Genomic DNA, 13996 nt, shown 5'->3' on the forward strand with positions numbered 1-13996 from the left:
CCTGTGCCCGCCTTGTCCCGGATACTGATGTGTCCCTTTACCACCGCGCACACAACCCTGGAGGTCGTCCTCGCGTCCCATGGTCCCAGGGAGAGGGCAGCCCAGGAGAGGAGCCCCCCGCCCCCCAGCCCGGCTCACCTGCCCGAGGGCAAGGTGGGAGGCCGCTCCGCGGGCTGCGGTGGGGACCAGCGGGGCGACGAGGGGTGCACCTGCCACGCGGGGCTCAGGAACACGCGGAGGCGCCCACACCTCCAGCTTCCAGCCGGGGCGGGCGAGCTGCGTGACATTCCCGTCCACACCTGATTGACAGGAGGAGGGGAGTCGAGGCCCTGGGGGCGGGAGGGGGTGTGTAGAGGCGGAGACACCCCCCCCACCCCCCCAAAAAATACCCCTAGCGGCGCGCAGAGCCCGGCTGTCCTAGACGGTGGGGCCGCCTGGAGACCCGCAGGCTCCTCGGAGCCCGGCCCCAGGGCCTGGGAGGCTGCACCAAGTGGCCCCCCCCGGGGCTGCCGCCCGCCGGCGGGGGAGGGGGAGAGGGAGAGGGAGGGGGCAGGGAAGCGGGGAGCCCCGCGCGCCACTTCCCCGCAGCCTCGGCCTGGGCCGGGACTGGCTCGCGGCTCCCCCGCCCTCCCCTCCCCTCCCCTCCCGTCCCCTCCCCTCCCCGCGAGCTGCCTCCGCCCTCCTTCCTCCGCCTCCACCCCGAGCCCCAGCCCCGTCTGTCGGGCGCTGGGCTCGGATCCCTCAGTCCCCGGGCTCTGGATGTGGGCGCCGGACGGGTCGGCGGCGCCCCGGGCCGCGATGGACAGCCGCTACACCAGCGCTGCGGGCCTCGGGGACCTGCACCAGCTGAGCGCCGCCATCCCCGCCACGCGCGTGGAGGTGTCCGTGTCCTGCAGGTGAGCGCGCCGCGCTCGCGTCCCTCCTCCCGCTCGCCCGGGCGCCCCGGGGGGGGTGGGGTGGGGGTGGGGGTGGGGGGCGAACGCTCGGGCGACCCCGAGGCTTTGCCGGCGCGCGGAGTTGCGAGGCGACCGGGAAGCCGTTGGGGGCGCCCCCAGCTCCGGGGGCACGGGGCGGCTGCTGCGCCTCGGAGCCCAGACTTTGCATTTTCTTTCTGGGAAACGCTGCAAAAGTTGCTGGCTGGGCTGTGACTCAGCGGCGGGAACCCCGGCCGCCGCCCACTTTGCAAGCCCGTGTTGCGTCCCCAACCCCGAGCTGTGCGGTTGGGCGACGGCGGGAATCCAAGGGGCCAGCGCTGCCCAAGGCGCTGGTGCGCGCGGCGCGCGGCGGCCCGGGACTCCCTCCGCCCCGCGCGTGCAAGCCCGGGGTTGCCGCCGTCCGCTCGCACCCGCCAGCCTCCTCCCCACCCACTTCCTGGAGCCCTCCAGCTGGCCTTCCCTCCTCCCTCCACCCTTCCGGGCTTCTCGCCTTCCCTCTGATAGGTAGAGCTTTCGGCTCCAGCCCTCTTTGCAGGCGACTGCGTGCCTGACCCCCAAAATCTGGGAAGTCACGACTTTTCTGCCTGCGAGTAGCCCCAGTCTGAGCGCTTATGAGAACTGACAGTCCGCCCGAGGTCTGTAAATTTCAACCCCTTTGCCTCACGTTGTTTGGGTCAGTTTTCCAGTAAAGAAGGCAGCATAATTGCTATATCGCGGAAGATTTTGAAAAGGAGATGGGCGGACCATACTAAATGGATAAGGGCCACGGGAGAGGGAGAATTTGCATGATACCGACTCTGAGTCCACTCCCTTGTTTGCATACTTGGATCTGTCCCAGCGGAGAACTCTCTTCTCTCTTGCTCCAAGATCGCGCTCAGTGCCCCGAATTGCCACCCTGCCCCCATTCCTTTCCTTAGCAAAATGTGCCCTGAAAGAAACGAACCTGGGGAATCTTGGATGTAAAGAAACCCCGAAACTGACAATGCTGTCACCCCAGTTGGATTCGATTTTTGCATTTTCAGAAGACGGAGTCTACAGCCTAAGGAATGGAATTTTCTTTTTTGTGTGTGTGTGGAAATTCAAGCACCGACAACCTCAGCAGAGGTGTTAATTAGGGGACAGCCTTCAGCTATCCCTGAAACCGTGTCCTCTGATCGCTTGCTTCCCCTTAAGGCTGACCTCAAACTGTGGAAACAGTGCTGATAAGGATAGCTAAGCCTGAGCTCTTGCCTTACCCGTGTTCATTGCCTTAAGGGCTGCCTGAGATTTCTTCCTGTCAATTGAACAGGTGAAGCTATATGGAAAACTCTCTGCAGACACTAATTTCTAGGCCTTTTTCTATTCTCTGAAGCTGCCTTTGGATGCTCAAGGGAGGTCCTTACTATCCACACATACTGCATGGCCAAAGTCCTACAATAAAAGCATTTTCTAGAGTTCTTCTCCTCTGCTGAACATGCTGCAAAGCTTGAATGCCATGTGGCGTGTTCCTGGAATGAATATAAAAATGTTACAAATTAAATCTGAATTTCCCAAAAGCTCTTTAGGACTGATGGGGATCAATTATGCCTTCCCTGGTCTTTCTACCAATGGGATCCACATTTAACCACTTTTGTGTGTGTGTGTGTGTGTGTGTGTGTGTGTGCACGCCCGCGTGCTTGCCGAGTGTGCTAGGAATCTTGTAGTTAATTGGCTTTAAGCCAGTTTGTTTTAACTTGATATCTTGGACTCGGGACATTCCCTTGTTTTAGCCTTTTCTTCATACCATTGATTTGTTGTCTTGTTTTTTGACTTTTAATTTTCCGAATTAAGAAAAATAAAGTCCTGAAATAGAACCCAAGTACTTAGAGTACTTACGTTGCTGGGAATTGAATCTTGTAAACATAGATGATGTCCTTTGGGCTTTGGCGTGAGGGGCCCAGTTACAGATTCTGGCTCTGTGTTACCTTGGAGTTTGTACTTACGCTGAGCTTCCTCTTCTCCAAAATGAGGAAAATTATGGTATTTATCTCATATAGAATGATAGCAGAGTTTAATACGAAGATGTCTGAAAAGTGCTCACACAATTGTAGGACACAAAGTGTTAAGAAATGTTAGCTATTGTGATTTGGACATAGTATTTATGGAATAAATGTATTATATATGCTTCAGGTGGGAATTCTGAAAATAGTCCTTCTCTTTCGTACTTTAGTAAGTTGGTAAAGAAGACAGGGACAGAGTCAGCCTTGGGAAGCCTGTTCTCTCTTTCTTCTTTGAGGAGGATAAAGAGTTTATATTCTAGGATGTTTTAGGGAACATTTCAGTTAGCAACAAGGCTTCATTGTAGGCCCCCCCTGTCTTACTGTGGGCAAGCAGAATGAGGAATTCCCTTGCCTTTCTATGTTAGAGACCTCTGATGATTTGCTGACACTTAAAAAGCAATCAGGAATAGAATCCCTTTTGATAACCTCCTTTCATTGTCCCCAATCTGAGACCTTTAAAAATCTTTATGACGTTTTCATCTTCATTTTGGGAGAGGCGAGAAAATCAACAATTGAAGCTTGAACCTAAATATAATTCATGGAGATCATTTAGTCTATTCACTCACCAAGTGTTTAATGTCTTTTATATGCCTAGCATTAAGCCATGCTCCATGACAAATGCAAGAGAAGTTCTCTGAAAATGTGAAGTGTGGTTGAGAGATGAGTTATTACCTAACACGTGATTATGTAGGACTGAATCCAAAGTTGAGGTTCATGCACTGAGAATCACTGTGCAGTGGGGTGCTTAGAATGTACCACAAAGAGGAGATGGGGCTTGAGGGGAGGCAGGATGGATGGGCATGGTTTGCAATAGGGAAGAGACAGTATGACATGGAGGTGGCTACAGGCTTGGTGTGTTAGGGTGACAAATCCACTTTTCTAGCTGTTTATGTAGAGACAAGCTCCTACTCTACGACTTCCCCTCAACCCATCGTTTCGTTCTCCTAGCATTCATTTTTCTTCGTTATGTTAATTCATCGATTTTTTTTTAAGTTAATTGGGTTACCTAATTAAAATGCCAGTAGCTGAGATGGTACAACTTGAGGAAATAAAATAACATTTACAACATTCTCATTATATTCTGAAGACAAGTTAATTAGAATGAGGTAAGACCAATGGGAAAAATAATATGTAGTAATCACCCATTTCCCTGGAACTTTGGTTTGGGGAACTATTTCTAACACATTATCCTGGTCATTTTCTCTGATTGAGAATGTAGTTTCTCCATTGAAAAAAGCTGTGAGAGCATTCTGTATTTCTAGATTTTGTAGGTTAGTCATCACATGTAAATCCTTTCACAGCAGTAATCTTATAAAGGTGGTAAAAGCAACTTTAAACACTCACATTGAAGGAAGAACACACAATGGGAGCTACTTTGTGCTGGACATTCTGTAAAGTCCCGCCTGACCTGGCCATGACTCTTGCCTAATTTACCACCACTCCTCACATGAACACTGTGACTGAACATGGTCTAACATGTTCTTTATATGCTAAGACTGATGACAGATAAATGTGGCTGCAAAACACAAGTAAGTGGTACAGTCCCAAAGCATGTGTTGCCATCCCAGTGGACTGAATCTTCTTTTCCTGTGGCGCTACACACGTGCCAGTCTCTGCCCTGAACCACCCCTTCCTCCCTTCCCCCTTGTCTTTTTTATTAGTTTGTGCTGCTTCTTCAAGACTCAAGTCAAACATTTCTCTTTCTCCCAAAGTGGATTTTGTTTTTCCAAAACAGCTCGTTTGTACCAGTATTATAGTTAGATTATAATTCTTGGTCTCTGATTTCACCTTGAGGGCAAGTTTTGTTTCTTTCATGTCCATGTTTTCTGAGCCTGGCACAGAATATGCAGTCAACAAATGCTGGATGCTGAATAAATCATCTGGCATGGGGAGGGTTGCTTGCCTATTAAAATACACAGACCTCTAGGTCCCCATACTAGATCTGCTCTCAAAATCTCTGGGACTGGGACCCAAGAATCTGGACTTTTAACAAATTTATCATGTGCTGATAATACACATTAAACTGGTTACCTGTTTAATGAGGAAATGACTGACTAGTTACTCAATCTGAACTAGCAATACCTGCCTTCCTCAGGTATTAGGAAATACTTTTCAGGGGTGTGCTGGAGCTGTCCTAAATGAGCTTGAGACTGGAATTTGCACACCGGTTGTTAAATAAAGCAATTATTAAAAATTAAATTATATAAACCTAAATTTAGATACATTACCTTTTTTTTAAATTAATTTTTATTGGTGTTCAATTTACTAGATACATTACTTTTTTTTGATACATTACTTTTTATTTTTTTTTATTTTTTTTATTTTTTATTTATTTATGATAGTCACAGAGAGAGAGAGAGAGGCAGAGACACAGGCAGAGGGAGAAGCAGGCTCCATGCACCGGGAGCCTGACGTGGGATTCGATCCCGGGTCTCCAGGATCGCGCCCTGGGCCAAAGGCAGGCGCCAAACCGCTGCGCCACCCAGGGATCCCGATACATTACTTTTTAAAACAAAGTTAAAACATACTCAAAAGTTGTCACTTCCTAATTATTTTACTACATTTTACTAATATCTATATTATCTATATTAATATAATCATATTATATTATCTTTATTGTCATCTGTGCTCCGTCTTTTTAATCAGTAAGGTGACAATATTATGCAGTCATGTTCTACTGCTCATCCCTTCAATTCCTGTTCAGTGAAGTCACATTGGTAGATGGAAGTTGGCCGTGGTGGGAATATTTACACCATGGAAACTGGCAAAAAACACTAAAAATCAGGGCTTGTTTTGTTGTTGTCTGCACTTAAGACATTCTGTGGGCATCAATTGGCTCTATGGAATTTACAGTAAAAATATGTACTATTATTATCCAGAAGTTGTGTGCTCAGCAACACATCCTTGATGTCAGTAAAATTTATAACAAATTATTCACACATGAACACACACATCTATGCTTTCAGCATTTTTTTGGAGAGCTCATTGTTAAGCATATATTGCTTGCATACACATTACTGTTGATAGGCTTTTTGTAAAAGATTATACAAAGGAAAAAGCTTGCTCCTCTTGGACTCTCACTGTTAGAAATGACAGTGTCAAGGTCAGCACAGTTGTGGTCTTGCTTCTCTTTTTGGAATAAGTGAGGCTGTCTGGTTTCATAATCCATGAAAAGTTGTGACAGCTTGTATTATTGTGAATGAAACAGGACGATAACTGAAGTTCTATATGCTCTTTGCCTTCTCCTTTTCACTTTTCTTTCCGCTTCCTTATTCTCTCTTACCTTGAAGACTTTTTTTTTTTTTTTTTCTGTTTCTCCATCCGCTGGTGGCATATACTTTGCCAGTTTACATGTTACAGTTCCAGTTCCAGACCACCTGGGAAAGCAAATGGGTATTGCAAGAGAGAGAGAGAATCTGCTTGGTCCGGCGGGGATTGGCCCAGTTTGAAGCAGATGCATTCACTGTTCTGATTATCTATGGTGAAAAAATGAAAGAGCTCAAATACAGCAATTGGGGTTTCCACCCCAGTCCCTGATGGTTTATCTCTTAGATGTAATCTACTTTTTAGTTGTTGTTTTTTTTTTTAAGATGTTATTTATTTATTCATGAGAGCCACAGAGAGAGGGGCAGAGACATAGGCAGAGGGAGAAGCAGGCTCCCTGTGGGGAGCCTGATGAGGGACTTGATCCCAAGATCCCAGGATCACGCCCTGGGCCAAAGGCAGACACTCAACTACTGAGCCACCCAGCTACCTCTCTACCCTTCTTTAAAAAAGACAAGAAGTTGGAGTTAGTGTGTAAATAGGTTTCAAATGATGCTGTTAACTGAAAAATTATATTGTTGCTATAAGCTTGGGAAACTAGGATGCCTGTTATCATGTTAATAATAGGTAAACTGAGGACCAAGTGTGGCATGACCTATTGGCCTATTCTTCTGGCTCTGTCATTCCCGAGGTCTTGTGGTTCAAAACTGTAGTGAACCTGCGGTACTTTTTCAGCCATTTGAGTCTGTCTTAGCCCCAGCCTTTCAGGAATATTTGTACTAGGGCACTTCTGGACTTAAAGCTTAAAGTCTCAATCTGAGAGTTGCTCAGGTAAGACGAAAGCATTACTCATGCTGTTGTTCCACCAATAGTGTGGTCTGCTCTGTGTTTTTTAGCATTTGAGGCCTGTGTTGTTCTAAAACAGCCCTGGGATATAAAGAATGTGAGTCTAGAAGCAATTCACAAAGCAAGGCCCTGAGAGAGGGTGTAAACGGATGTGCTCTTTTAGGTGATTTTTGTGGCATAACATTAGGCAGAAGCCTGCCTTTCTAATTTGTGTTTACTCAGAGCAAGGAAGAAAAACAGTTCCTCTCAAAGGGGTTTTATTCAGTTGTTGCCCTGTTTTATAATAATAATATTTGCTTATTAGAGCCAGTTTTACTTAGTCTTGAAGAGCATGGGTGTGGAACTAGACCAGTTCAACCACTACTAGTAGTGAAGCCTTGGAAAGTCACTTAATCTCTCTGTTCCTCAATTTCCTCATCTGTAAAGTGGGAGAACAACAGCCCCTATGTCTTGTATTTGTTTTGAGTGTCAAGTAAGTTAATATATCTATAGGAGTGAAAATACTACTTTTCGTTTTAGTTAAGCACTCAGAATTACAAATGAATATATATACAAAATAAAAATCACCCACTGTTCCATTAAACTGTGAATATTTAGTTCATTTCTCTTGTATTTACAAGGTCACATTTATAGTCCTCCCTTGTGTGTGTGTGTGTGTGTGTGTGTGCGCGCGCGCGTATACTCACACACATTATATAAAGGAATCATACTATATTTTTTTACAATTTATCTTCTGCACTTTTCGTTTTTTTTTAAAGATTTTATTTATTTATTCATGAGAGACACAGAGAGAGGCAGAGACATAGCTAGAGGGAGAAGCAGGCTCCCTGCAGAGAGCCCAATGTGGGACTCAATCCCTGGACCCTGGGATCCAGCCCTGAGCCAAAGGCAGACCCTCAAACCCCTGAACCACCCAGGCGTCCCTATCTTCTGTACTTTTCTGTTTGTTTTAAATTATGTATATGTAATGTCATTAGGTTTTGGAAAAATAACCCTCTATGTCTGTGAAGTAGTCTATTTTATGGGCATACTGTATTTATTTAACTTATCTCTTATTTTCCAAAATTTATTTCGAAAAGTTAACTATTCAGAGTCATGCTAATGAGCCTTCTTATTCATGAACACTTAACAACAACTATGTTTTTTTTTTTTTCCTGGGGATAGTTTTCTAGAGCTGCAGTGATTAATAAGCTATCTTCTCAAGGGGATTGTAATAGCTTATTTTGGTTGTTTTCCTCCTATTCCTCTTTAAATAAGCAGAGTCAAGTCTAAACTCCTGGCTGTGCCTTTCTAAATACTTTTATTCCCATGAGGAAGTTGCACTTAAAGATTAATGAGAATTTGGGGCAGCAGAGTATAGCGGCAAGAAAATGGAATTAGGAGTCAGACAAATGTCTTTAAATCCCATTTTTATCCCTTTTTGGAATGTTATTTTGGGTAACTTATTTCAACTTTTGGAATCTCATTTCCTAATCAGTAATACAGAAATGACTTAAAAACCAAATTTATAGGATTATTGGAGAAGTAAATGAAATAAAGTTTATGAAGTGCCCAGTATTGTGCCTGTCCCAAGAAAAGCCCGTAATAGCTGTTAGTTTTGTTTCAGTTTTTTTTTTTATAAATATATTACCAGGTGGCATATAAGCCACATAGAATACAGGATATCTCTATTTTGGACAAATTTATAATTAATTTGGGGAGTCATAGAAACATGAAATCCAAGGTGACATAAAACTGCATATTCAAGATGTTACGTTATAGTGCAGCCCCTGTACCTACATGTGGAGAAGGTACAGAAGAAGAGTGTGGATTTGGAAATTCATAGGACGTTTCTACAGATTCTACTACATGGCTCCCCCCACCAACACACCCAATTGGTCACATGGACCCAATGGGATTTGACAGATAAGAAGTAGTGTTTAACAACAAAGTTTATTTTATTTTATTTTATTTTATTTTATTTTATTTTATTTTATTTTATTTTATTTATTTTATTTTATTTTATTTTATTTTTTATTATTTTATTTTATTTTATTTATTTATTTTTTAAAGATTTTATTTATTTGAGAGAGAGTGAGAGAAAGAGCAAGCATGAACAGGGGAGGGGCAGAGGAAGAGGAAGAGGAAGACTCCCTGCTAACTGACTCTGGGCTCTATTCCAGAACCCTGAGATCATGACCTGAGCTGAATGCAGACGCTCAACTGGCTCAGCCACCCAGGCGCCCCAACAACAAAGTTTTAGAATAAAAGCACGTTCTAGCACATTCTTGTATCCACCAATAAAATCAACAAACTGACATCTAGACAGTTCTTTCATGTTGGACATGTGATAAAACATCCAAGTAGATGAGAACACCGGCTGAAGGAGGATGAAGCTTTTATTGCCAGTCATTAAGTAAGATGTATTTTTTTTAAGTTTTTATTTATTTATTCATGAGACACACACACACACACACACACAGAGAGAGAGAGAGAGAGAGAGAGAGAGAGAGGGGCAGAGACACAGGCAGAGGGAGAAGCCTGATATGGGACTCGATCCTGGGACTCCAGGATCACATCCCAGACTGAAGGTGACACTAAACCACTGAGCCACCGGGGCTGCCCTAAGTAAGATGTATTTAAAAGGTGCCCTGCCTCAAGGGCACTCAGTGTTCGTGACCTGACACACAATACCTTGATGTTTTCAAATGAATGACAGACATCAATGTTAATGCCTCTTCAGCCAGGGACATTAGCTCTTGGGTATTCTTGTTCAAATTATGAGACATTTTGTCTATTGTTTATTGTATAAAGAATAATACTTCAAACATTGAGGGAATTGTCAGTTAACTTTGTGAAACCCTGGGGCACTTGGGTGGCTCAGTGGTTGAGCATCTGCCTTTTGCTTAGGTCGTGATCCCGGTGTTCTGGGATCGAGACCTGCCAAAGGCTCCCTGCCTCTCTGTGCCTCTCATGAATGAATAAATAAAATCTTAAAAAAAAAACCCTCGTGAAACTCTAAAGAAACAAAATATCAGTGACAGTCCCCAGGAAGTATTTCTATTTCTTAGACTGTACAACGATTCAATCATAAGCTGTACTAATGAAGTCAAGACACAGGAAGGCCCTGGACCTTCGCTCTGTATTTTAATTAAAGTCAAAATCTAAATCTATGTGAGACAACCTGGAAAACACTTAACATGTGCTAATTTACTCAGCCCTCCCAACAGTTCTCTGAAACAGGTGATTTATGTCCTATTTTATGGGTGAGGAGATTGAGGTTCAGCCAGAGTTTAAATAATTTGGCCTAAATCCCACATCTAAGCCTGGCAAGGTTGAGTTTGCAATCCATGTATGCCTAATTCTTAGGTATGTACTTCTGTCCACTAGCCATACTCTGGCATCCTACTGTAAGTTATGTCTTTTAGGCTTTAAGGGTGGGATTCTTTTTTATCGGTATCGGTGTATTGGTGACTGAAGAGAAATGGGAACATCGAGAAACACGATTAGAACAGGTGACATAAATATCATCACAAAGAGGAATACATAATTCTTCTGTGCTTTTTCTATCTCCAGGTGGGGAAAGCTGTGGATAGAACAGTTCAGATGAGTGGCATAAGCCCTAACAATTTGATGTTTAATTTCCAGGTATTGATTCTTACCTCTTTTCTGCCGCTGAGTTACCTAATGAAGCTGTGGGAAATTAAGTAATGAGCGGACTATTTAACTAGGAATCAGCAGGCAGGGTGAGATGAAAGCTAAATGCCGGACAAAGGTGACGGACCAGGTAAATGAAAAGTAGAGGGAGATTAATTGAATTGACTATGTGACATTCATACTTACTGCTGGAATTGAGAACTGACTGCAGGCTCTGTGTCATTTCAGCCCTCGGCTTTCTTAGTAATGAGGAAGTCACCACTTAACTTGCTGGCTTTTCAGTAATAAATTCCAGGGTTCCTTTCGTGACAAACATGCTCCTTAGAATTCCACGTAAATAAAATAAGTATTTAGGTAGTGAAAACGTCAGCATGGTAGTCTAACTGAATTGTGATGTGACTTTGTACAGGTCAGTATTTTCTACTTTGCTAATTAGCTGCACATACTCTATATTTAAATAAAACAAGTGACACATTAATTTTATTAGGAATAATCTCAACTGGCAGAGAGTGCAGTCAACTAGGTATGATTATAATTGTCATACCTGGTTGAAACCAACACATTTCTCAGCCTTAGTAAGTCTAATAGTGGTTTTAGAATCATTTTGAGGATTTTGTTTCTCACTGCTCACAGATCCTCATTATTGTGTCTTCTTGAAGTGTATAATGCTGTGGGCATTCTTACAAATCTTTTTTTTTTTTTTTTTATCTAAATGTACTCCTGTAAAGGGAATATCACATTATTTGTGGTTGTCTAGGTAATTGAAAGCTCAATCATTCTTCTTTAATGTCTTCAATAGGTTTTTATGTTTCCCAGCTATAAAGCAAAGAATGACAGAGAGAGAGAGAGAGAGAGAGAGAGAGAGTTTTGAGCATAGCTCATTGTCTGACTTATCTGGATATCTCAACTTTCAAATTAATTGTGGAAGCTGGAATGCTAGAAAGTTGATTGCAATTGATTTTCATGTTAGAGGTTTCACCTAAAAGCTCTTTGTAGGCATTGGGAAAAGGAGGCCTAATCAATATTAAGCTGATAGTGAATGTTTCTCTTAACTGGTAATTTAAATTAGTGAGAATTTAAAATTGTTTTTGGAGAGAAGTTTGAAGTATACTAGCTAAAAGATGATTGATTTTCAACTCAGGGTTTGTCTTACAATGTAAATCAAATGGTTTTCATTTCTTTGTTTCACTTAGGTCATTTTATCATTTGAATGTCATTTGTGTGACGTCTTTCTTTTTTGTGTAATGTGTCAGTGAAGCATGGTGGGAATCCCCGAGAGCTTTCATTCTGTTTCTGACACTGGCTGTGTGACCTTTGACAATTCTGGCAGTTGTCTGGGCATAGCTTCCTATGAAAGGTTGAGTCCCTGATCTAGTTGACCAGGGATGTCACTCAGAGCTTGATAATTTAGTGACATTAGAAGTAGGACCTTGAAATACAATGTAAACATGCTTAGATTTAAGGAAATCTTGTGGTTGTCAATGCCTGTTTGAAAACTTAGACTTGAATTTCAGTATCTGAGTTTTTACAGGGATATTAAGGTAGACGATTTCTAATGCCAGTCACTTCCTACTTCAAAGTCCTCATTTCACTTCATATTCTCCCAAAGGGATGTCAACTTCTACTACTGCTGTTCTAGTTTTCCCTTTCAATAGAGATCTATAGTTCGCCTTCTTTATCTTGAAAATGAATAATGTTTGATATTAATAGATATCTCTGCCTTTCTTCCAATTCGCTTTTGTAATATGTTACCCCCCCCCCCCCCATCATTTAAATCTTAGCAAATATAGAGCTTCTAGTGGAGATGGCACATGGATTCGATTTTGTGTTTCCTGATTAGTTGTTACTAAGTGCTGGCTGCCTGCAGTAGCACCTGGAAAGGTTTGTAAGTTTTGTAGGAAGCATGTTATATTTGACTTTTGAAATAAAGTAACCCAATACCAGGTGACATGCATACTATTCATTTTCTTTCTTTTTTTTTTAAGATCTTATTTATTTATTCATGAGAGAGAGAGAGAGAGAGAGAGAGAGAGAGGCAGAGACACAGGCAGAGGGAGAAGCAGGCTCCATGCAGGGAGCCTGATGTGGGACTCGATCCTGGGTCTCCAGGATCACGCCCTGGGCTGAAGGCACTTCTAAACCGCTGAGCCACCCGGGCTGCCCTACTATACATTTTCTAATGTTACCTCCTTTAGCCTACTTACACGGTCTGATCAGTCACTGAAACTTTGCATTTGCCTCGGCTCTCCAGAATGTTTGCTGCATCCTTCTCCATCCCTGCTGCCAGCTTTCCTGTTCAGGAAGTTGTACTTTCCCCCAGAATATGAAAATATCCTCTGAACTACTCTTTATGACTCCAGGATTCATGTTTTTGGTCTATTCTTCACATATTGTGTAGGTAGCTTCCTAAAGACAGGTTGACTTGAGTGATTTTCCTTCATTTTTCTCTTTTCCTCACAAAATCAAATGCAAGCACCTTCACCTGGTGTTCAGGGTCTTCCCTCATCCTGGATGGACATCCCCTGCCAATCACATCTCAGACCTGGGATCCAACCAAAGTGGAGTACTTGCCAATCTCTAAATCTTTTGTGTAGACTGTGGCATCTCACCATTGTGGGTGCTTTCCTTCAGACAGAAAAGGCTCCCCCAACCCCTACCCCCCACCCAACCCACCCAGTTTCTGTGCCTGTCCTTGGCTGTGAACCTATACCTCAGAGATATAGGTTGAGTTTCAGACCACTGCAATAATGGGAATGTTGCATTCAAATGAGCATATAGATTTTTTTGGTTTCTCAGTACATAATGAAGTTATGTTTCTATAATCCTGTAGTCGATTCAGTATGCAATAGCATTATGTCTCACAAAATGTACATATCTTAATTAAGAATTTTTTATTGCTAAAAAATGCCACCCATCATCTGAGTTTTCAGCAAGTTGTCATCTCTTTGGTGGTGGAGGGTCTTGCCTTGATGTTGATGGCTGCTGACTGATCATATCAGGGTGGTGGTTGCTGAAGATTGGGGTGGATCTAACAATTTCTTAAAATAAGACAGTGGTGAAGTTTGCCACGTGGGTGATCTCTTGCCTCATTAATGATATCTCTCTAGTCGGTGCTGCTGTTTGATAGCATTTTATCCACAGTAGAACTTCTTTAAAAATTGAAGGCAATCGTCTCAAACCCTGCCACTGCTTTATCAACTAAATTTATGTAATATTCTAAATCTTTTGTTGTCATTTTAAGAGTCTTCACAGTATCTTTACTAGGAGTAGAAGTCATCTCAAGAAGCAACTTTCTTT

The 13996-nt window shown here is 43.0% G+C and overlaps 1 protein-coding gene across 1 annotated transcript in view; it reads left to right on the plus strand.

Moving 5' to 3' along the window:
- The first annotated feature begins 639 nt into the window (after window positions 1-639).
- Window positions 640-13996, plus strand: part of CPNE8 (copine 8) — a 214150-nt gene continuing 200793 nt past the window's right edge. The window contains exon 1 of the mRNA XM_072765596.1: window positions 640-896. Within this exon, the coding sequence (XP_072621697.1) occupies window positions 760-896 (137 nt within the window). The 5' untranslated portion in view covers window positions 640-759. The remainder of the gene's footprint in view (window positions 897-13996) is intronic.

The sequence above is a fragment of the Vulpes vulpes genome, chromosome 8 (assembly GCF_048418805.1).
Source record: "Vulpes vulpes isolate BD-2025 chromosome 8, VulVul3, whole genome shotgun sequence".
Classification (NCBI taxonomy): Eukaryota; Metazoa; Chordata; class Mammalia; order Carnivora; family Canidae; genus Vulpes; species Vulpes vulpes.